Source organism: Labrus mixtus, chromosome 15, assembly GCF_963584025.1.
Source record: "Labrus mixtus chromosome 15, fLabMix1.1, whole genome shotgun sequence".
In the NCBI taxonomy this organism is placed as follows: domain Eukaryota; kingdom Metazoa; phylum Chordata; class Actinopteri; order Labriformes; family Labridae; genus Labrus; species Labrus mixtus.
The window spans coordinates 21,879,490-21,901,023 of NC_083626.1; the positions used below are offsets into that span (position 1 = coordinate 21,879,490).

At 42.6% G+C, this 21,534-nt stretch overlaps 1 protein-coding gene across 3 annotated transcripts in view; it reads left to right on the plus strand.

Moving 5' to 3' along the window:
- scube3 (signal peptide, CUB domain, EGF-like 3) overlaps nucleotides 1-21,534 on the plus strand; it is a 79,222-nt gene that overhangs the window by 25,227 nt on the left and 32,461 nt on the right. For all 3 annotated transcript variants that reach the window (XM_061057561.1, XM_061057560.1, XM_061057562.1), the window contains exons 3-4: nucleotides 1,056-1,181; nucleotides 10,041-10,175. In XM_061057561.1, the coding sequence (XP_060913544.1) occupies nucleotides 1,056-1,181; nucleotides 10,041-10,175 (261 nt within the window). The remainder of the gene's footprint in view (nucleotides 1-1,055; nucleotides 1,182-10,040; nucleotides 10,176-21,534) is intronic.

The window sequence follows — 21,534 nt, forward strand, 5'->3', positions numbered from 1 at the left end:
TGATTAGTTGTTGGTATGAGCATGAAAACATAACCATCTCTCCTATCCGTGCAGACATACCACCTTCTAGCACCTTGGCTGTTTGCTAATTAGCACATTTCCCTAGCTGCAAAATTCATAAAAAAGTCTGAAAATGTAACATGATATCAGGGGGTTTATGTGTGACTTTCTGCAGTTTCATCATCACCTTGAGGTGAGAGTGGAAGACCAATAAGTAAGAATGAGGAATCTTTTCATCTTGATTAAAGGCATTAATATTCTGTAAAATAGGTTTTATAATAAAACTATTAAAAACTCTCCTAATTCTATCCATATATCAGTTCAACATGTATGAACAAAAAACTATTGAGATTCACTGTTCATTACCTTTCCCCACACCCAGAACAGTCAATGCCCATAAACACAAAATACACTGAGTAAAAACATTGGCGAGTTTCAAAATTATAAAAAAAAATAATTAAATAAATGAAAGCAGAAGATTCATTACCAATTAATAAATCATTTAAAATGCCTTTCTATAAAAAATATGTTTTAAGCAAAGATTTAAAAACATGTAATGAGTTTGCCAGCCTAATGTCTTCAGGTAGGGAGTTCAAGAGTTTATGGGCTTTGATGGCAAATGCCCGGTCGCCCTTGGTTACCAGTTTTGACCTCTGCAGAACTAATGATGGTGCTCTTGAGGATCTTAGATTACAGTTTGGAGTGGTTTGGATACACTGAGGATGATGATAATGTCTCTCTCAATAATTCCACTCTAAAGTTATTTTGAATCTTTCATCAGTCTTGTTTGAAGGATGAATGATTCTTCTTTGAGGGGGGGGGGGGGTTCTTCATTATTCTCATGTATTGTTCTCATCTGATAAAGCCCCCAGCTATACGAGATATGTCTCTGGATATGATTTTTATTGATTTATTAGTAGCTTCATGTCACCTGGACAGATATGAGAGGTGCCACTGATCGTCTTCTTTTTCTCTAAATGTCAAACTTTTGCTCCTAATGGACCTCAGAGTATTGAAAGACACCTCCTCAATTGCCTGCGTTTTTCTCTTTGCAGATGTCGACGAGTGTGCGACTGAATACAACGGCGGCTGTGTCCACGAGTGCATCAACATTCCAGGAAATTACAGGTGCACATGCTATGATGGCTTCCGCTTGGCACACGATGGGCACAATTGTCTAGGTGAGTGTGTGATGTATTGGGAGTGTGTGTGTGCACTTTGTCACAGCGTTTGTGTGTGTGTGTGTGTGTTTTTCTTTTTTCTCGACATTTTCTTCAGCTGACTTAATTATGCAGGAAAAAGCTCGTTATATAAGACACTTTGTCAGGAGAACATGTATATTAAACTGCATGTGTCCAACTCCGGCTGACATTACCCATGTGGCTGCATAAATTCCTCTCTCTGCATGTCTAATGTCACATCATAGATGGTAATGTATGTTCCAGACTGCTGCATTAGATATTAGCTGTACCCTCATTTAACATAGCAGGTAGCCTCTGAATGTGTTTTCACTAAGAAAAGGAGACTTTTTTTTTTTTTTTTAAAGTAAGTCTGACGAACAGAAGTGAATTTATGAAGAGCTTGACCCTGAGCTGTGAGCTCCGAGTGAGCCGTCAGTCGGCCGTACTTTCCCATGGTTTAATATTTCACCAGTGTGCCATTCATATTACCCTCGTAGAGAATGTATTACGCTTTAAAAGGTTATGAAATGAGGGGAAAAAACACTGCTAAACAAAGACAACGACCCCTCTCAACCCGTTCTGTCTCTCCAGCTCCTTCTCCTTCGTATACCCATCTTGCCATCGTCTTTTTTCTTTTTTTTTTTAAACCCCCGAGCCCCAGACCCTGCTGCTCCTCAGAATTTCACAACACCTCTTGGTTTGAACCTCCAGATGCTACATTTCACTTGATATCAAAGCCGGCTTTAGCTGCTGTGAGCTGGTTTTATATGTGAGTGACGGACAACTTGCTGCAGTGGAGTTTTCACTTTCAGGTGAAGCGATGACAGCAAAACTTATCAGCACTTAACAATGATTCACTATAAAAGGTCGTCTACATGCAGGTACAAGGCAAACATGTTCATATCAGTCCCAGATTATCTTGATGACTAGGGATTAAGGAACAGTGGAATGGAAAACACATCTTAAAATCGATAATAAACCTGTTCCGACTTGACGCTGCCCTCTTCCTTTCTCTTTCTCCCTCTTTTCTTGTCTTCCTCGCTCTCTCTCTCTTCCTCGCCTATGTGTTCCCTCGTATCTACGGTTTAAAGCGACGCTATTTTCCAAGCCATTAAGCAACGGCGTTCAGCTGCGCGTGGATCATTTGCTTTGCCGCGGATCAGCTCCTGCCTTTCGTGCAGGTGTGTAATTGCAACATATGCTTGTGTGGCTGCTGCTGTTGCTTCAAACAGAGCTGCAACCATCGATCCCTTTGATCAAATCTGTCACGAGATTTCGCTTTTTTTTTCTGATTGTGATGAGCTGCATGCAAGAGAAGAGCAGAAACGTCTTGAAACGGCTCAGGGAATCTCAGCATCGCAAAGGCGGCATTAAGACACACCGGATGATATATATGTTTTGCCGTCAAGCGCAAAATCCAACTCTTGCCCTGAGACCTGAAAGGACTCCTTAGACTTCTTTTTCTCAAAAAAACTTAACTCATGCTAATACCCCCGCTCTGCTCTGCTAAGGAAATAATCCCCAGCACAAACACAAGAAAGGAGAGGAAGAGGTATAAGCGAGGTTTCATGTTAAGGCCCCCAGCTTCCTCTTCCAGGTTTAAGCTCCTTTTTGGCCCCTGAGAAAAAGATTAGTCCCCTTGGCCCTGGAAGGGAGAGCCTAAGCAGCTGGTTCCCAGACAAGGTCAGACCCTCTGAGCCCCTTATAGACCAGATGTGCCTGAGGCTGCACAGAAGGAGACGTTCACCTGATCCTTAAAAGTTCACACTGAGTTTGGAGTCTGGGATCTTTAAGTTTCTTCTCCTTGGATTTACCCCATGTTGTTTTTCTATAACGCTCTGCTGATTTTGTTTTATTTCCTCTGCTTGTAATGCTGTACAAACTCCCATTTGTGTCCATAACTTCCTGCTCCCAGCCCCTTCGGGCTTTTCTCTCCGCCTGTAGTTCAGCGGCGTGTGTGTGTGTGTGTGTGTGTGTGTGTGTGTGTGTGACTGTCAGCTCAGGGACACGAGCAATGCCTGCGCACACGTCTCTGTCGATGTCTTCTTTTTGTGCTTGCGTCCACACGTGCCACACGGCTCCTTGTAATTGGATGTGTTGGCAGCATAATGACATTGGGCGGTGGCAGGAGGCGGCGGAGCGTGAAGCAGAACGCTGCCTAGCGAGCCTCACTGGGGAACGCTCCGGTTTCTGAGGTCTGCCCTACACTCCACGCAGATGTCAGGGAGTCAGCAAGGTGGAAGCAATGCAATATCACAGCACGTTGCCTCTGTCTGCGCAGACTGAGATGTCATTCACTGTATAATTTACCTCACAGGGAACTATTGTACTCCCTCAAAAGTCGGTGAGGGGAAGAAGTGAAGCATGTAAGGAGTTGATTATGTCTTTTATAACTGTCATGGCTTTTATCTCGCAGAGGTGAGGGAGGGATTGTATTTAATCACCACACCTACCTTATAGCCAAGCTGTAAAGGATTTTCAGAGTCTTAGGAAAAACAGAGGAATCAATGTCAATTTAATCCAAAACACACATCCTCTTTAGAATGAAAACCAGATGCAGGAAGGCTATTAGTTCCCCGCTGTAGCACCGCCGACCCCACATTTATGACCTGTGTGTTTTGTTTGAGGTCCTACAGAAACCAGAATTCCCTCTTATCATTGCTAGTTCGTTAAACTCTCTCAAGTAGCTTCATATCATAAACATCTGCGCAAATACCCCCCCCCCCCCCCCCGTCGCTGCAACCACAAGTTACAACATTTCCCTGCGTATTGGAGCGAGAAAGACGAAAATAATCCGATTTCTTATGCTCTCGTAAAGTGGAAATGACAGGATCGCATGCAGCCCGAGTGTGACTCACAAAGGAGAGACTGAAGAAGTGAAAAGACGACACACACACACACACACACACACACACACACACACACACACACACATGTGGGTCAGAGTGACACCGGAATGTCATTTAAATGTGTTTGTCTTTGCATTGTTTGCATTAATTCATCATGCTTGGATCTGTTAGTCAAAGGGCCAATTTGGGGGTGTTGGGCGCCACTCCCTCAGCTCAACAGGCCATGTTCCTTTGATGTCCATTGATCAACACTGATTTGGTTTGTATTGATTCAGCAAAGCTCAATTCCCTGTGCAATCTATAGGGAAATTCATGCCCTTTTACTTTAACCTTGCCCAGAGATGTATCATGATCTATAACACAGAAGCAATGACATTAAAGGCGTGACATGAGCCTCTCAGCTTCAAGCACCAACTCTGAAAAGGTCCCATCAGTTAATGAAGTTAAGGGTTTTGCCAAACGCTTGGAACTGCACAGTGTCATTGTTTTGAACACGGAGAACGTCCCTCGTAAAAAAAATCTTCGTTAGTCATCCAAAGCGTAGTGTCCTGGCTGAGCTTGTTTTCCCCGATGATGTAATCCTTTGGGATCGGGTTGCAGGGTTTGCTAATCAAACGGGAGGTTTCAGACTGATGTATTATTGACCAGGTCCTGAAGGGAGAAAGTGGTCATCAAAGAGCGTCACGCTGATTTGCTCCACAGCTTTTGCTGTGCTCTTAAATGCATTCCTTTTAAGTGTATTGCCCACTCTTTCAGGGCGGCGATGATAACCTCTGCACCTTTGACTTTTGCAGAAAATGATTGATTCTCGCCTTGAAAATGTTCTCTAAAAACCCTGCGTTGTAGAATTGATTTAAGGGAATGATGACCTGATAACTCTGCACCAATCAGATCAAGAGGACAGCAGAGCACTGCATTCAAAGACGAAACTGAACCCTCCTCGCTTTCCTTTCTTCAGTTGCACATATCGTGCTGTCTACCCAATTAGCAGTCACTTTGCTGTTGTTGTGACATGCACAGAATCGAGTTTGGACAGGAGAGTCTCGCCACAGTTCAGAGGAGCGTTGCTGGAGTGATGAGTTAAGGGACGGATTTAAGACGGGTGCTTTAACCGGCTCCTGAAGACTATACCAACACTCTCTCTCCCGCTCTCCTTCTCTCGTGATTGTTCAGTCCCACTCACCATGAAATGAACAATTCCAGCTGAGCCCACTGGCAGGGCTTTGGGGGGAAACTCAAGCCTGAGATTGGGCTTGTGGATGTAAGCATGTAGCAGACAGTGAGCAGTCAGAGGATAGTTGCAGGGTCTTGTGTCTTTGGCATATGGGGGTCCACCTCAAACACTTATCCTTTTTTTTCCCGAGTTTTGTGGGAGCAGAAATGACCATTTAGCATGATCGTTCCTCAAAGCTCTCCATTTAAATTGAAGTCAGCGAGACACTGGATGTGGAATTCAAGCTTGTGCTTGTTTACCAAATTGGTTACCCTGGAAACGAAAAAAGTCTGATTTAAATCAAAGATGTATTAGTTTTGTTGATGTAATATAAAAAAATCTAGCCTTGTTGCTGACTTAAAAGATTTTATTCAAGCTTGCAGAGCAGATGTGACTCAGTCAGCTGAGCGGTTCCGGCAGGCAAGAAGTGCTGGAACTAATCAAATGTTCAAAGGCGAATACTGGAAGTGTTTTCATCCATCAATTATCAGTTTGCAAATGTCACCCGCTTTCCTTTGATTTAAGCGAGTGTGTGTTCTGCAGATGAAAGATCAGGACTTCCTGCTACATATCAGTTTATACAACCTCACCTGACATCTGTCGCACACTGTGGCTGTGAATGTTTGTTCACATGTTTTAGCAACCTGCCTGTGCACTTTTGTGCCCTTTTCTGGCCGATTTCAAACCTGGTGTCTTGCTCCTCGTTCATTCAGGGGGGTAAAGAAATATGCTGAGTCATTGGCAAAGAGGAAATCCTCCATCTTTTTTTAAAAAAAATAAGAAGGGATCTTAGTTTAGTCACTGACGCCTGATCATCCACCAAAGCAACATAGTCAGCCTCTGCGGTCCCACAGCTGTTTTGCTGCCTTTCGCTGCACATGGCTCCTATTTGCTTCCTTATTGAAGAGAGTGTTGCTCTTCCACTCCTGTAAATGAAATGCCCAAAGAGGCCAGTGTCGGTCCACTCACCTCCTTGTCTCTGGTCCGTCTAGACCACAGAGACAGTTCTGTCTGATCCAGACAGAGGCCAAGCAGTGGGATGGATACAGGTACAGCTTTGACAGCGGCAGTTTCTCACTCTCCCCCCTGCAAAAAAAAAAAAGAAAAGGAAAACTCTTGGTCAGCGATAAATACCCCCAAAGTTTCTGAACTTTGAAAAAATAAAAATAAAAGAAGCTGGGCAGAATAGTTCAGCATCTCTTCAAAGTACGAGTTCAGGAGTTCCTGTAAGGCAACCACCATGTTTATGTGGCCGTAAAGCGCTGCACAAGGCCAAATGTTATATATACAGTCAAGGCTATCTGAGAAACCAGCGGACACGGCCTCCGCAAACACAACCAATCTCTTAATCTCTCTCCGTTTGAACCTTCTCTTGCCCTGCGCCTCCCCGAGAGAAGAAGGGCTAGAGCAGGGACATGTCTCATTTTTCAGAAGTGAGGCAGCCCTTTTAAGTTGATTAGACATTTTTTTTTCCATCCTCTCAAGAGAATTAAAAAAAAAAAAAAAAAAGTGTTTTAAATCCAAATAACATGAGCACTTGTCCGGGCTATGCCAGAGCCCCCCTTTCAGCCTGGAAATATTTGCTTTGGACGCCAGCCTTGCCCAGCACACAACACAGGCAATTATGGGAACTATTTAAACAGCAGAGATCTTCTGACAGGCGACGCCTCATTTGGAAGGATGAAGGTATCAGGAAATGAAACCTTCATTGATGCGCTGAGGGTATGGAGAGAGAATTCCCCACAGGCCCTCTGTGGCTGGATGCATTTCTCAGGAGCATTTTGTGCATGTGTTGGGGACTGTTCACTGTTGTATTTGTGTAGCCACATTTGGTTGAGTGATCACAGAAAAAAAAGAGAGAGAGGAGGACTTTATGTGTGTTGGAAGGTTTTCCCATTTGATTTGTGGAGTTTGGTGCCTATCAGTTTATCTGCAAAGGTGCAGCTGGAGGTTGCTGGCAGCTTTCGTCAGCTCAGAGGTCTTCTCTCTCTGTTGCTGCCACTTGCATGATCCAGAAAAAAAGACCATGAGTTCAACACCAAGGCTGCCGCAACGTCAAATTAAAGCCTGGCCAACTGTTTTTTTTTTTTTTTAAACTTGTCCTCCCTTGACTCCGACATAGTCGAAATGTTAACTTTGCTGAAAAGTTATTTTTTTTTGTAAGTGCTCTGCTTCACCTGGCGGCAGAGTGATGCTTTTCCAAACGACCTCAGCTGACATGACACGTTGTTTTGAGAGGAAAGAGTCCGTTTTACTGATGGAATGTGGGAAGAGGACAGCAGACTTGGCTGGCAGACAAGGGTCATGAGTGCTACCTGCCACTGACCTACTTATCCGGTCCACCCCAGAGGTTTTCTGGCTTTGCCAGGTGCCACTTTGGAAGTGCACTACGTGTGTGTTTATGCATTCGGTGAATCCACATGCATTTCTGTGTGGAAAAAGAAGAAAGAAGAGGAGCCAGAGAAGTTTAATTTCAAACTGTGTCGGGCTGAGAATTCCCCAGAAAGGAAACTTAATCTCTAGGCCTTCTCAGACTGGACAAATAGACAGTAAATTAGTTTCGCATGACGGTTTATTAAAAAAACGTCTTGTGTATACAGCAGATTATTGATGCATCGAGCAGAAGGGTGGATAAGGTTCCAGTGTGGTCAGTAGAGAGGGACAGAGCCCAGGTCTCCGGGGTAAGAGGGAATATAAAGAGTCACCTCCAGAGCCACAGTGTAGTCACGCACAGGGGAGGCTGGGGCCACTAAGTTCTGCAGCATGCCAGACGTTGCACAAGAGCTGTCATATTGAAAATAAACAAATATATAAAGCTAATGTATAGATGTTCCACCGCTTTTCATTTGCTTCTTTTGTGGAGTCACAAAAAGTGAGTGCCTTTTTAGAAGAGAGCAGCTGGAAGTTCCCTAATTCATTATCAGTGGATATGAAGTCAGCAACTCTCGTTTGTGGTCCATTTCCCTTTCTTGCCTCAAGGCAGGACGGGGCCTCAGGCGACACCTTTGGAAATGCTTTTGTATGCGCTTGAGATTGATTCACATGGTCGCTTGCTACCCTCCTGCTCCCCCCCCCCCCCCCCCGACCCCCTCATTTCTCATACTCTCTCTCCTCTTTCCATCCCTACATTTCCTCCCCCCTGCCCCCCGTCTCCTCGTCTCCCCCACCTCCTTCCTCCCTCTCCCTGCATTCCTCTTGTCGTGGGGCTGACAGACACTCGTCATCAGCAGGTACTCTGGCCCAGGTGGATCAGGTTTCCCTCTTACCAGGAGATTGTGCTGCATGTGCACATTTATGGCTTAGTGCTGCGCAGTTGGAGGTTTTCAGTGCGACTCTGGTGTGCTGCCAGGTCAGATAACCATTAAGAAAGGCGTGTTGGCCTCAGACAGCTTAAGACACACTCTTCTGGCTTTTGACAACGAGCAAATACTCATTTGTGGGACTTTATTGCGTCTTATATTTGATTATTGATCCATTTATTTTTTTGAATTGGCTTTCAGGCAGTATGAATTAAGCAAGTATTAAAACTTCATACCAGATATTTAAGCTATTTCCATTCAGTGTTAACAGATACTACCGTTCCACATTTTTCAACCACTGTACAATTGTACAATGATATTAAAATTAATTATACTCCGATTCTAGGGCAATTTTTCTAAATTATGATGACTTACTCTAAGTAGTCTAATTTATATACGTGTTTATTAAATGCTATTTAACAAATTTAAAGAACCTAAATCCTCCTTAAAAATCTTAAATAAAAAATACTGCCTTAAAACCTAGACTTTTTTGCGTTCTTTGAGGGGTGTTTTTTGCTTGGACGCTTGCTACCTTTGATTAACAACACTTCAATTTTCACTTTTTCAGGCTGCCAAGCACCTGTAGCCTTCCTGGTGTCACCAAAGGTGTGACACTTTTAGGAGCTATACAATTCATAATGCATGTAAATGAGTTGGGTGAAATGTTAATGTATTCCTACTTCTTTATGCGGATGATAACATTGTATTTTACTGTGAAAGCACTTAAAGCCCTGGCAACTAAAAAATCTGCAACATTAATTTTCACCTGTTCCATCCCAGAGTAGTGTGACAAGTTTGAAATGGGCTTGTTGCTGCCACTATCTGGTCCCCCTAGGAGACAAAGATTGGCAATGTTTGTGATTGTTGTTTAGATGACAGTATCACAGAATCACAAGTTAATTATTTTCTTATCTCCATATTAAAAGGTTGCTGTCATTGAATATTGAGTTAATGTAACTTGTTATCTTAAGAAATAAACAGAGTCTGATCATTTTGACTTCATAATTTGATTTATAAATCAACAATAATTTACAATGTACATTGACCAAACATTTCCATGAAGCTTCTCAAATGAGGACATCGTTTATGTTCTATGAATGATCATTTTTAAATTCGTTCATACAGTTGACAAGACGCCAGTGATGACTTCTTGCATGGCCCTTCTGTTCTCTGATTAACATTTTGAATAATCGGTGGAAATCACCTTTTGTTTTCTTGTCATCACAGGTTTTTTATCTTGTTTTCTTGAGATAACGAAACAATTAACTTGTCATCTTGAGATAAAGACATCAAAATGAATTGCGAGCACTGCCATTCTTGGCTTCCGTGTGTTCCTATCATCTCTGTTTGATGTTGATATACAGCTGCTTGTCCTTTAAATGGGTCATGACTTGATCCCAGACAACCTTCAGCCAAACAGTAATCTGTGTCGTATTTGTTCTGTCTTGAAGTGATCTTATTAATAAATTTTTGTTTTATGCGTCGTGTCTCCCGGCAGATGTGGATGAGTGCTCAGAAGGCAACGGCGGATGCCAGCAGATTTGTGTCAACATGATGGGCAGCTACGAGTGCCGCTGCAGAGAAGGATTCCTCCTGAGTGACAACCAGCATACTTGCATCCAAAGGCCTAAAGGTTAATCATGCATACACACACACACACACACACATGCACACACTTTGAAGATTTACGGTAAATATTGAGACACATGTTGGTCAGTGAGGATGCTTTGGCTTTAGGTTGGATATTACCATAGTGTTAAAAATTATGCAGTTTTATTTTTTTTTATAAAATATGTTAATTTTCATGTCCAGACTTTATTTTTTTAAGATTTAAGACTTTATTTTGATAGGACAGTGGATAGAGTAGGAAGTCGCGAGAGACAGTGGGGAATGACATGAAGGAAATGAGGTCAGATTTGAACCCGGGCCGTCCGCTTGGCCTCCATACATGGGGCGTGACCTACCCGCTAGGCCATCTGCGCTCCCATGTCCAGACATTTTACAAATATTTGATGAGTTGTGCAGATTCTAACTGAGAATGGGATTGGCCTCAACAGGCCTACATAAAAGGTAAGTGTCTTCAGTCTGAAGAGGGGAAAAGAAAAAAAAAAAGAACGGGGATAAATCTCTTTGTTGTTTTCCTCCCATCCTGTCAAATTGAACCAATCTAGAGCTTGGCAGCATTATAAGGTATCGCTGGTATGAGAGTGGCCCTTCAGGGGGACTGTGAGCAGAGAAAACAATTAGAGGAGTAGCCTCGGGCAGACACACCTCTTGTTTATAGAGCATTCCTGTGGGATGGAGACGTGACAGCAGAAGGTAGAGAGCCAACCTGCTCTCAGGCTTACTCATCAGACACGGGAGCTCTGCACACATACATTCATTTATAACGTCATGGCAGCACTTAAAGTTAAGTAAGCTGTCAGGAAAATATCTCAGTTATGTATATTGTCTGGTTGTTTTTAAGTCTATAAAAAGACATCAGAGTGGTTGTAGTTTGTAACTGATCCACACTGTTTTGGACCCATTTGCAAAACATTCATATTAAAAAATTAAAGTTCCTTAGCTTTGCCAGATTGATTTCTATTTAAATGAAGCACTGTATTATTGTTGCTGAATGTATCCCTTAATTGTGTTCAGTTCAGTTCAGAACTTTATTGTCCCTGGAAGAGAAATTTGATTTACAGCAGTGTACAAAAACACAGTTTGTTGATTTCTGTACAGTTTAAAAGATTGTTTTTTTTTCTTCTATGTCTCTGTTTTGTTTGGACTGTTGTCTAGTTTCAGCTTTCCAATTATAAGACCAAGTACTTTTTAATGAAAAGGATCAAGGCTGAACTACAACACTGATATTTGATTAGATTTTAAAGGCTTCTGTCAGAAGTGTTTACTGGTTATTAAACTGAAATTAACACCTCTATATGACTTGAAAAATGAAACAAGACCATCACAGAAGGATTGCTTGTTTTTATGTTGTTGTAAGTAAAGCCTGACACTGCTGCAACCAGATAGGAAGCAGAAAAAAACAAGCGTTTCCACTGTGAATCTTTCCACAGTGAGAGATATGATAGATTAAAAAATAAAAAGCAGGATGAGAATTTTCATCATAAAACTGTAGTTATGCATGTGTACCTGCAGGAAAGGTGAGCAAAGCAAGATAAGATAGATGGGGCGCAGAAGTTTACAGCAGAGAGTTCCTCAATGGCACTTTAGATTAAAGAACTCTTACATCGGCATCATATTCTGTTTTACAAAGGAGAATCATATGTTTCGGATTTGTTAGCGGAAAAATGCCCATTTATTAGTCAGGCCTCTTGGTGTTTCCAATGGCAACAGTTTACTGACAGCTCAGAGCAGACTTTGCTGAGTGATGAACTGTCAAGTTTGTTGGTGAAACACTTACCAGAGGAAATTATTGTGCAAGACTGTAACATTTAGCTTTTCAATCTGTTTTTCCCCATACACATCAAATGAGCATGCTAGGCTAACCAACCACCACTTGGAAGGTAAAGGCACTTAACCTCATTTGCTAACAGGTAAGCACATGAGGCTGACAGTGATATTTAATCCAAGGTTTTGCATGTTTTTGTAATGTGTAATTATCATGTTAAGAAAAAGGCTTCAGCAGCACTAAGAGCTCAGAACCAAGAGGGAGAAGAGATATCGGTTCCCAGATGCCACGAGAGAAGAGAAATCTGTGTCACCAGCTCTCCGAGGACTTTGTCACTGAGACAGTCTACAAAGAATTACTTTGGTTTGTCTGTCTGAATCCCATTCCTGTATCAGTTATGGCTTGTGAAAAAATGTGTCCAATGTTTACTTTGGTATCAACGGGCTGAGAGAAACAGTCACAACATGCACTTACATTAACCTCTCCCATTTTAGTGAATAGGCTCAGGATTTTACGAAGGTTTTGTGTCCGCCCACACAGATGTTTAACCAATCTAATTACAAAAGATACAAAAAATGAACTTCCTCTGGAGAACAAAAACGTTGGGGGGCACTGTCATTGCGGACGCCTGGATACACTTTTCCAATACAGCAATTCTTTTGTCATTCAAATTGTGAGCAAAGTCGTGCACAAACTCAAAACAAAATCATTTTCTAAGCGGACTCTATTTTGATTCTGTTTTAACTTTTAAGCAGACACAGTTTGCTGCGTCGTTTTAGGTCTTGGAGGAATTGACTGCAAAATTCAAATAATCTTCCTTTTGTTCCCTGTTCACTTCTGTGTTTTGCTGCTGCTGCTGCTGTTGTTGTTTTTCACAATGACCAATGCTGTTTTTTTTTTTTTCCTTGGGTGTATTTCTCCATCACTCAGAAAAGCAACATTAGAGAAAATGAACAGCTGTTATCACTATCGACAAACACATTCATTTCAGCAGTAATTATACAGCTGTCTACTGATTCCTCAGTCAGTGCTGTAGATCTTTTTTTGTTGTGCTTCTAATTCAGGGAGCTCTGACAGCACAAAGGTAGAGCAGGGTCCGCGAGTCTCTTCTTCTCTGCCCTCCTCGTCTGTCCTCCCTGTCTTCTGTTAGATAACTGCTCACGCTGGGAGTCATTAGGCCGTGATGTTCCTTAGTCCCCCGGACGGTGAACCGAGGATCTTGGACGTCTGGTTTATGAGATCAGTCTGGCCTGGTGAACTGTCAATGTTTACATTTCATAAACGCAGTGTTATTTGAGTGGAGTGAAGAGCTGGATCATGTGTTTCAAAGCACCACTGCTTTATCAGCGCTGTCAGATGCAGACTGTGAAGCGCCCGGACCGAGTCCCTCTTTCACTTCCTCTCCTCTGTCTCTCTCTTTATAAATGCCTTCAGTTCCTGTTAATCTTCCATTTTCATATTAATTTAGTCTTTATTGCTTCCAGACGAGTCCCATTTGGATCAAAGATTAAAGCCGCCATAAATCTATAAACTTCCTTCACACATCAGATAGCTTCCCTATCATTGTTTTATTACTTTTGAAAGACTAACAGACAGAAGAACGGCTCATCTGCTTATTATTACTGCTCTTATTACAACAGTGTGTGTCTGCAGTGAGGAATTGACTTGTTGGGTTATTGGACAATAACACTGCAGTTATGTTGCACATATCGCTCTCCTTGTAATAAATGATTACACAAAAGTTGCAGAGGGAAAAAAAAAATCCCTCTGAAAATATAAACTGATCTGATCTCCTCACTGAGTCCATTTTATTCATCGCTTTATCCATTCAGCCGGGACTCCTCTTGAAGAGTGAAGCCTGGAGGGGGGGGGGGGGGGGCTTTGCTCATGAGCTTTATTGTTCTCATTAATAAGACATCAGCTTTTCATTTTTTCATTAATGGGTCAGGTGTTCCCTCGGCAGGTTCTGCGAGTCTTTCCGGGGACAGTGTTAGAGCTGGTCACTGCAGTCTGTGGCGCTAACAGCCTGTTTCCCCTGCTGGTAGGAAGCCCTTGTTAGCAGTGAGCCTGTGCCAATTAGGCAGCAGGGGTCTGCCAGCCTCTCAGCTAATGACAAGGCTGCTGCTGGCCTGTCTCTTATTAGACCTGCCCCTGCCCCCCTCTGAACAGGAATAACTCCGGCCAGACGAAGGCTCCATCGTCAGGCCGGACAAAAAAGTAACAGTTCATTTATTCTGCCCAAACATTTCCCCCAGTCAAGAAATAAAAAGGCTTTGAAATCCCAGCCAAGGTGCTTAGCGGTTGATAGGAATGCCGTTTAGGTCAAGAAGAGTTCTACTTCTTTGAGTTTGATTTATTGTCTTTCTTATATAGGAGGATAAGAGGGACACACAATATGTGCGTGAGACGGGATCCAGCACATTTGAATCCTGGAATTTCAAGCCTCAGTCAAGCCACACATCCATAATTTTAGTCCTGTGCATTTCGGGGTATCCGGTAGGGCAATTACCTGAAGTGTGCACTGATGGCCCGTTATGTAAGTCACATATTGTTACTTATGCATTCACTCATCCTGTCTTCGGGAGACGTTAAACATGATCGTTTGATTTGAGTTGGAATCATGAGCTCGGCAGGATTCACTACGAGGCAGTTTTAAAGCAGAGGCGTAACTTTCAACGAGGAGTGGAGTCCTCTGGATTTGATTTCCTGTCACCCTGCCAATCTATTGGGAAAAAGGTGGCTGACTTGAAGCGCTGCAGCATGAGTCCTCAAACAGGAAATGAGCTGGCACTATAGTACTTCTGGTTCCTTTTGACTTGGACTTCAGACGTTTTTAAAAGAGTTCAAGTTAAATCCCTGAAAGGAGGTCTTTGGTTTAAACCAAGAGAATTTAACATTTTGTTCTTCAACACTAGCTCAATAGCCTGAGATATAATATCCAAGCTCAAATGTTGTCTTTCTCACGGGGCGCCGGTGGCCTAGTGTTTGGTGCGCGATGCCCATGAACAGAGGCTACAGCCCTCCAAACGGGTTTGACTCGACCTGTGGCTCCTTTCCATCATGTCACTTCCCATTCTCTCTCTCCCCACGATTCGGCCTCCAAAAAACATTACAAAATGTATATATATATATTATCTTGCTTTACAAAATGCGTTGGTATCATAAATGTTTGTATTCCAAAGTGACTTATTTGATACGACCATCTAAAGGAAATTCCATTTGGCTTCTTGTTGAGGTAACCAGATCTATACTGACACTGCTGGTTGGTGTCCAAAAACACCATTCCTACAGCTCTCTGTTGTGTGAAAAGCTGCGGGATAAGAGCAAGGACTAAAGTTTGCAGCAGCCTGATGATCACTGTGATGTTTATGAGCCTTAGATTTTTTTGATTACGTGAGCCTAGAGAGGCTTCACTGTCACTGCTCACTGCTGGAAGACATCAGTTAATAGGCCACTGCAGTCCAATCTCAAAAGTGCACAAACAGATCTTCAGATATAAACAGAACGGGAGGTTTACAGTGACAAAGGAGGTTTATCCTTCAAAATAAATCTTGTATCACTTTATTGCAAATGTTTAAACCGGACATTTTTACTTTTATCATTTAGTTATTTTACAAGAAACCATGTCCCCAGCTTTTTTCTTCTTCTATCAGTCACCTGACTGTGGATGCAATCATCACTCTTTTTCTGTACAGTAGGCCATGTCTTTCCAGGAAATGTTTACTTTGTCAATGAGATGCTCTTCCTGTGTTTACAACTTTCATTAGCTTCCCCAAGGGGTTGTTACCCCTCGTGCAGCCAATCCCTTCTCTGTCTCTGGCCCTCTTCCTTTCCAATTCAAATATGAACACGATACGATGGATATGATGGACATGCGCACACACACACACACACACACACACTAACCCACACACGCAAACACACACACAAACACATGCATGTGCGCAACAAAACACAACTGAGTAGTTTTCAATTGAATCCTGCTGGAGGCACATTCAGACATGCTCTGTGATGACATTTGGATGCAGACTGCGGCATGTTGACTTCAGGGTATGTGTTTTGTGTGCTGGCCAGAGCTGCAGCAGTGTGAGGAATTTTCCAATAAACGTGATCAAATCTATAATAAATATTCACATCATATTCTCAGTTAGTTTTGCTCTCCAGCCGTGACATTCCTTCTGAATGAAATCCGGCACATGCTCTGTTTTTTTTATTTTGTTTTACTCCTATCGTACGACGATGGAGTAACTTTCTTTTCTGCAGTCTGATATCCATCGAGCAGACTGTTGTAATGATTTTTGATTGAATGAAGTAATGCAATGCCAAAGAGGCTAGTTTCTATTATTCAAATAAATCATCAAATGTATGAATGTTGGTGTTTGTGGGTTTTTTTATGTATGTTGGTGTGTTTAGCTGTGCTGTGTGGTTACTTGCTGGGCAGAAGCCGACATGGTTCTTACATGTTCCCCCTGTTGCTTCTCAGCAGGCTGGCCTGCCTGTCTGTCTGTGCATTGGCCACAGCACTGTTTTTACAAGTGTAGAAGTCACTGCTCCATTGCTCTGCAGCCCAACCGTATAACCAGGCTCTTTTCCTATTCTTGGGAAGTGGAGCAAAGGGAACGCCTCGTGCTCCCTTTGCTACCTATTAAGTCTCCCCTGTCTGTCCAGAGACAGAAGCAGAGACGAGGACATAAGGGACACTTTCCCGTTTGTCTTCCTCCATTCCTCTACTTCTCTGCCCCTGTGATTATCTTCCATCATCTTCCTTCTTTGTCCAGACTTTACCAAACCCTGTACGCCCAATGTCTTCACCCCCACCCTTGAACAAATATACACCAGTGGCTTGGGCTTTAGCAAACGCTGGCTGCCTTGCCACTAAATTCTCTGCAGCTCATTTGAGACGGGCATCCCTTTTGGTCGTGGGTTTGTTGAAGGCCATCTCTAAGCTGGCCAGCCCAGCATGCTGCTGCGGATTGCCTGAGTGCCAGTGGGGTTTTTCCACTAACACTTGGCTGTCATGGCTTTAACCAGAGGGCCAGACTGAGCTCTGCACAGACAGATGCCTTCTTTAGCTGCCTCTCCCCTTTGATTTTAGGAAAGAATGCGGCTAATGACACGCAGTCTCTCAAATCTTTTGTATGGCTTTATTAAAGGAAGCTCTGCGGTGCTTAGCGTGCCGTGTTGTCTCCTCTTTTGGGAGGATGCCTGTCTCCTTTGGGACTGCACAGGGAGGTGACCTTCATAGAACAGGAGGAGGAGTGAAGGGGAGAGTGGCACGTCCCCAGCAGGTGCTGCACAACTGTCTCTGACACAGATGGGCGGGTGCACAAGAATGTGCATGCAGCCTGCATACATTATGCAAATACAAATGTGTGCCAATGCATACATATACATTTTTCAAGTATGCACTTTAGTACACACAATACACACATTTTTATACCATTTCCCACAGAACTGTAGGAATCAAAGGTATTTTAAAAGGCATTTTATAAGATTATCTACTGTATTTTTTTAAGAAATGCTCCTTTAAAGTATATCAGCTTCACTTTGGAAGACAATGTGTCTCTTTGGTTGTAGCACATGTTCACTAAATGTGCTTTGTTTCAGCCACTTGAGCACAATATACTCATAAAAGTTGTATATTGAGCACTTTGGCAGAGATATGTATCCATCCAGAAACCTCTCTGCTGTCTTTTCCATTCCCCTGTTGTTTATGCTTTCAGTGGCTCCTCTCTGAGTTAGTGAGTGAAATGAGCAGCCTCAACAAGGCCTCGGGGAGGCCGAGAAAATCGGCACTCGCACAAACAGTAGCACTTGGATGGATTCTCTCTGCTCTCTATGAACCGAGTCTGTCGAGAAAAGAGTTACTTCCTTGACCGGCTGGCTGTCCCGTCGCTCCGTCTGACCATCTGTGTCGCTGCTCAGCCCCAAAAAAACAATCCAGTCCAGCTTGTTTCACATTCTCTCTTTTTTTTTTTTTTTTTTTTCATGCGCTGACATTTTTATCCTCCTATTAAAACTTTTAAGGGCCCATTATCTAAGAGGAAGGAATGCTGCTTTAATAGTGTGGTGGCTCCATGCTTAGGCCCCTTCTTTTCAGTTTGCAACCAACCAACCACCACCAGCTAGCTGCTTAATGTTCTCCAGCCAGCGCGGAGCAAAAGAGGGGACCGTCTCCCCTCTGAGACGAATGACATTAGCTCAGCGCGGACCATGAGCCCTCCTTTCACTGCCCCGAGCACTCAGAGCAGACTATAAACCCTTGGCATGCCTTCCACTACTTCAGCCCCATTGTTTCACTCTCTCCACTACATGGTTTTCAGGTTTAAGAGAGCTTGCAGCGCTGCGGTGAAGGACTTGTGGCCTCCTTGGATCTTTTGTTCGAGGATCATAGGTTTCGGCATCTTGGCGAGAATACCCATGTTAACTTTTCTTCTTTTGCATAGTTTCCTAATGTCAAGTAAAAGCACATACCCTATGGTGCAAAGTTTACTGTTATTAGCTTCTTCTTAAGTTATACATAGCCTGAAGCTTCTTGAAGTTTAGAATACAACTTTTTTTTTTGTTCATGAACGAGATGTTTTAATGTCAGGGGATGTCTCAGTAGATATCTTAAAGTGCAGTGAGAGCTGCTTTGGTTTTGAGAGTTTCAACAAAACGGCTTCTTCATTTGTCGCTTATTATCTTAGAATTTAAAATGGTATACCATGATTGAGTCAACGAGTTGTTTCTGCTGCAATCTGCACACAGTTATCTGTTTAAACTCACCTGACCAGGAGTGGATCTTATTCAGAAAATCCACATATACCTTTTCTTTTTAATTGGTGTTTTCCTCACCTGCTGGCTTTCAGAAAACAACACTTAGTGTAACATCCTGCAGGCGATGTAGCTGCTTTCGCTCATTAAGTGACTGACTCAATGACGGACAAAAAAATGGATTCTGCTTCAAAAATCGAAAAATAATTTACTGCTTTCACCCCAAGGATCATTGTTTTCTTTGATTTGATTTGTGCTTAAAAAGTTATGCTCTGGATATTTAACATTCAGTACTCCAATACACCCGTGGCGTTTTTAATTAAATTTCATTTTTTTGTTGAATTCATTTTTTTATTTCATATGCATTTAAAGGTGCAGGGTACAGTCCATGCAATGAGATGCATTTCTATCCAGACACCCTCTGATCCCTGGAACCAATAGAAATACATATAATACATAAATGACATTTAAAGGACAAAAGACGACAATGAAACATTCAAATGAAACATATTTCTAATGAATGAAATATAGGACCCACACTGAGACTAAGTGCTACTGTTCAGTAGTCTGACGGTCTGGCGATACAAACTGTCCTTAAGGCCGTTAGCTCTTGTAACCTGTAACCATTTCCTGAAAGAAAGGTGGGAAAAACAACCGTTTTTCTTAAAGGTTCTCTCAATCGACTGATTGATGAAGAAAATAAATTTACAGCCAAATAGAAACATTTTAGTGTTTTCATGTGAGAGATGTTTTTCTCTCTGTCTGTAGTGCGCATGGCTTCATTAGAGATGATGTCACATATCTCTGTGCATCATTCAGACTGCCCACACATTTGAATCAGAATCTGTAATCTGATAAGTATCTTTTTTTTTTTGCCAAGAGGTTGATGCAATAATCAATACCACAATAAAAAAAAAAGTGTTTCTAGTTATTACTCCACAGTTGTATTAGATTAAAACAAGACGACATGCTGAACAACAGCAAGCCGGCTGTAGGTGATTATCTAGCGGAGAAATATTTGAGTAGGCTTACAGAAGAAAGAAATAAAGCACGTGTTTCAAAATGTGAAACTTTTCCTTTGACATACATCATTTTCAAACCAAGAGAAAAGACAGATTTGTTACTTCTGGCTATAGAAAACTGTTGTTGTCGGATACAGAGGTCACTCCCCGTCTGAGGGGGATAGAGCATGTGTCTCCTTTGCAGAGGGAACACTCCCCCACTTGTTTCCTTGTTTAATTGTAGTGTTTTCTTTTGACCACATGTGCAGTAGTTCTGATGACGCCCGTCTGTATTAAAGCCATATTCACTCTTGTTAAACCCTTGGTAGCTAAGACTCCACCCGTTGAACTCCTGTTCTCTTCCTATAAAGTGATCTGTGATAGTTTTTATGTATTATTTTCATAACGGGTTATGTTTTATGGGTCAGCAGTTTGTTTTAGGGAATCACGGCACATATGATCTATCGCTTTTAAAGAATGTCTCTCCTTAACTTTCCCATCCACCTCCCTTATGGGAGGACATTTTTCTTTCTGCGGCCCATCATTTAGTAATGATAAAATACTGGAGCCAGTTAGAGAGAACAGCACATGGTGGATGATAGTTCGGCTTCGGCCCGGAGAAACGGGCCATTGTGTCAACACTTTAGCTTTTATTGGTCCACTGAGAGACGAAGGCCCAGGTTTTGGCACGACATGTTATTGATGGATTGGTCTGCAGCATTTTGGATGTGGGGCTGCATAAAAATAAAGGGGGAGTGAAGTGAGTTTTGGGATGCATAATACAACCTTAGGAAGTAATCTTGAGCCCGTTGGGGTTTCTTAGTTGGAAATTCAATCCTCTGTTAAGTTCATAGACGTCTGTTTCTTGCTCTGGCGCCCTCCATGGACACAAAGTGAAGGAAAGGGACCACTGAATTCCACCTCCTACTTAAAAATCCACATGACTCGCTGTGAAATTTGCAGCACTTTACAGCTTCTGCTCTGCTGCTGCTCATTCATGGTCACTTCACTCAGTCCTGCCGTGCCTTTTTTTTTTTTTTTTTTTTCCCCCCCTCTTTCTTGCCTTCAGAGCAGAAGCACTGGCCATGTTTGTTCAGCGCTAAGCCTTTGTGTGGCGGGGATGGCCACCGCTGCAGTTAGCGTCGGATTGCCCGTCCTGTCTGCATGAACGACAGGCGCTCGGGCAGGAAAGTCTGAGAGGATTGTGTGACCTTGTGACACTTGCTGACAGACTTAAAGTGATGGAAAGTATTTAACCAGGAGGTCAGAATTGTCTGTCAAACTGGCGTTGTCAGCTCCTTGAAGAAAAGACAACTCAAAATAGATTTCTGCCCTGAGTTGAAAAAAAAAAAAAAATACATAGGGGGCAGGTTGAGTTCTTGGCAAAACATGTGGAAAACAAGAGGGCACAGTTAGGGGAGGCTCTGATGGAGGTAATTACAGCACATGATGAATAAGTAATTAAAGATAGAATAATGTGAAAACACAGTTTCTGTCAGGCTGAGATTTGTTCTCCCTATAGAAGCCCTAAAGGCAGGAAGATAGGAAACACACGACAGCACTCGGTTGTCAAGACTCGCACACTACATCTTGACTTCAGGGAAAGAGTAAGCAAGGTTATAAGAGCTTTACTATGTGTCGACATTCCCACACACATATGCAAATGGTTAAATTTATTGCACAAAAAAAAAAAGTTGGCTAATTAAGAAAGCTAGACCTCTAAACACCCTTCAGTTCGACGGCAGATTTAATGAGACGTTAATGGAGACGTCTTCGTGCTCACTTGCCTCCCCGTTCACCAGAAGAGAAGGAAGAGGAGAGAGATGTGTTTGGTTTTTAATGAG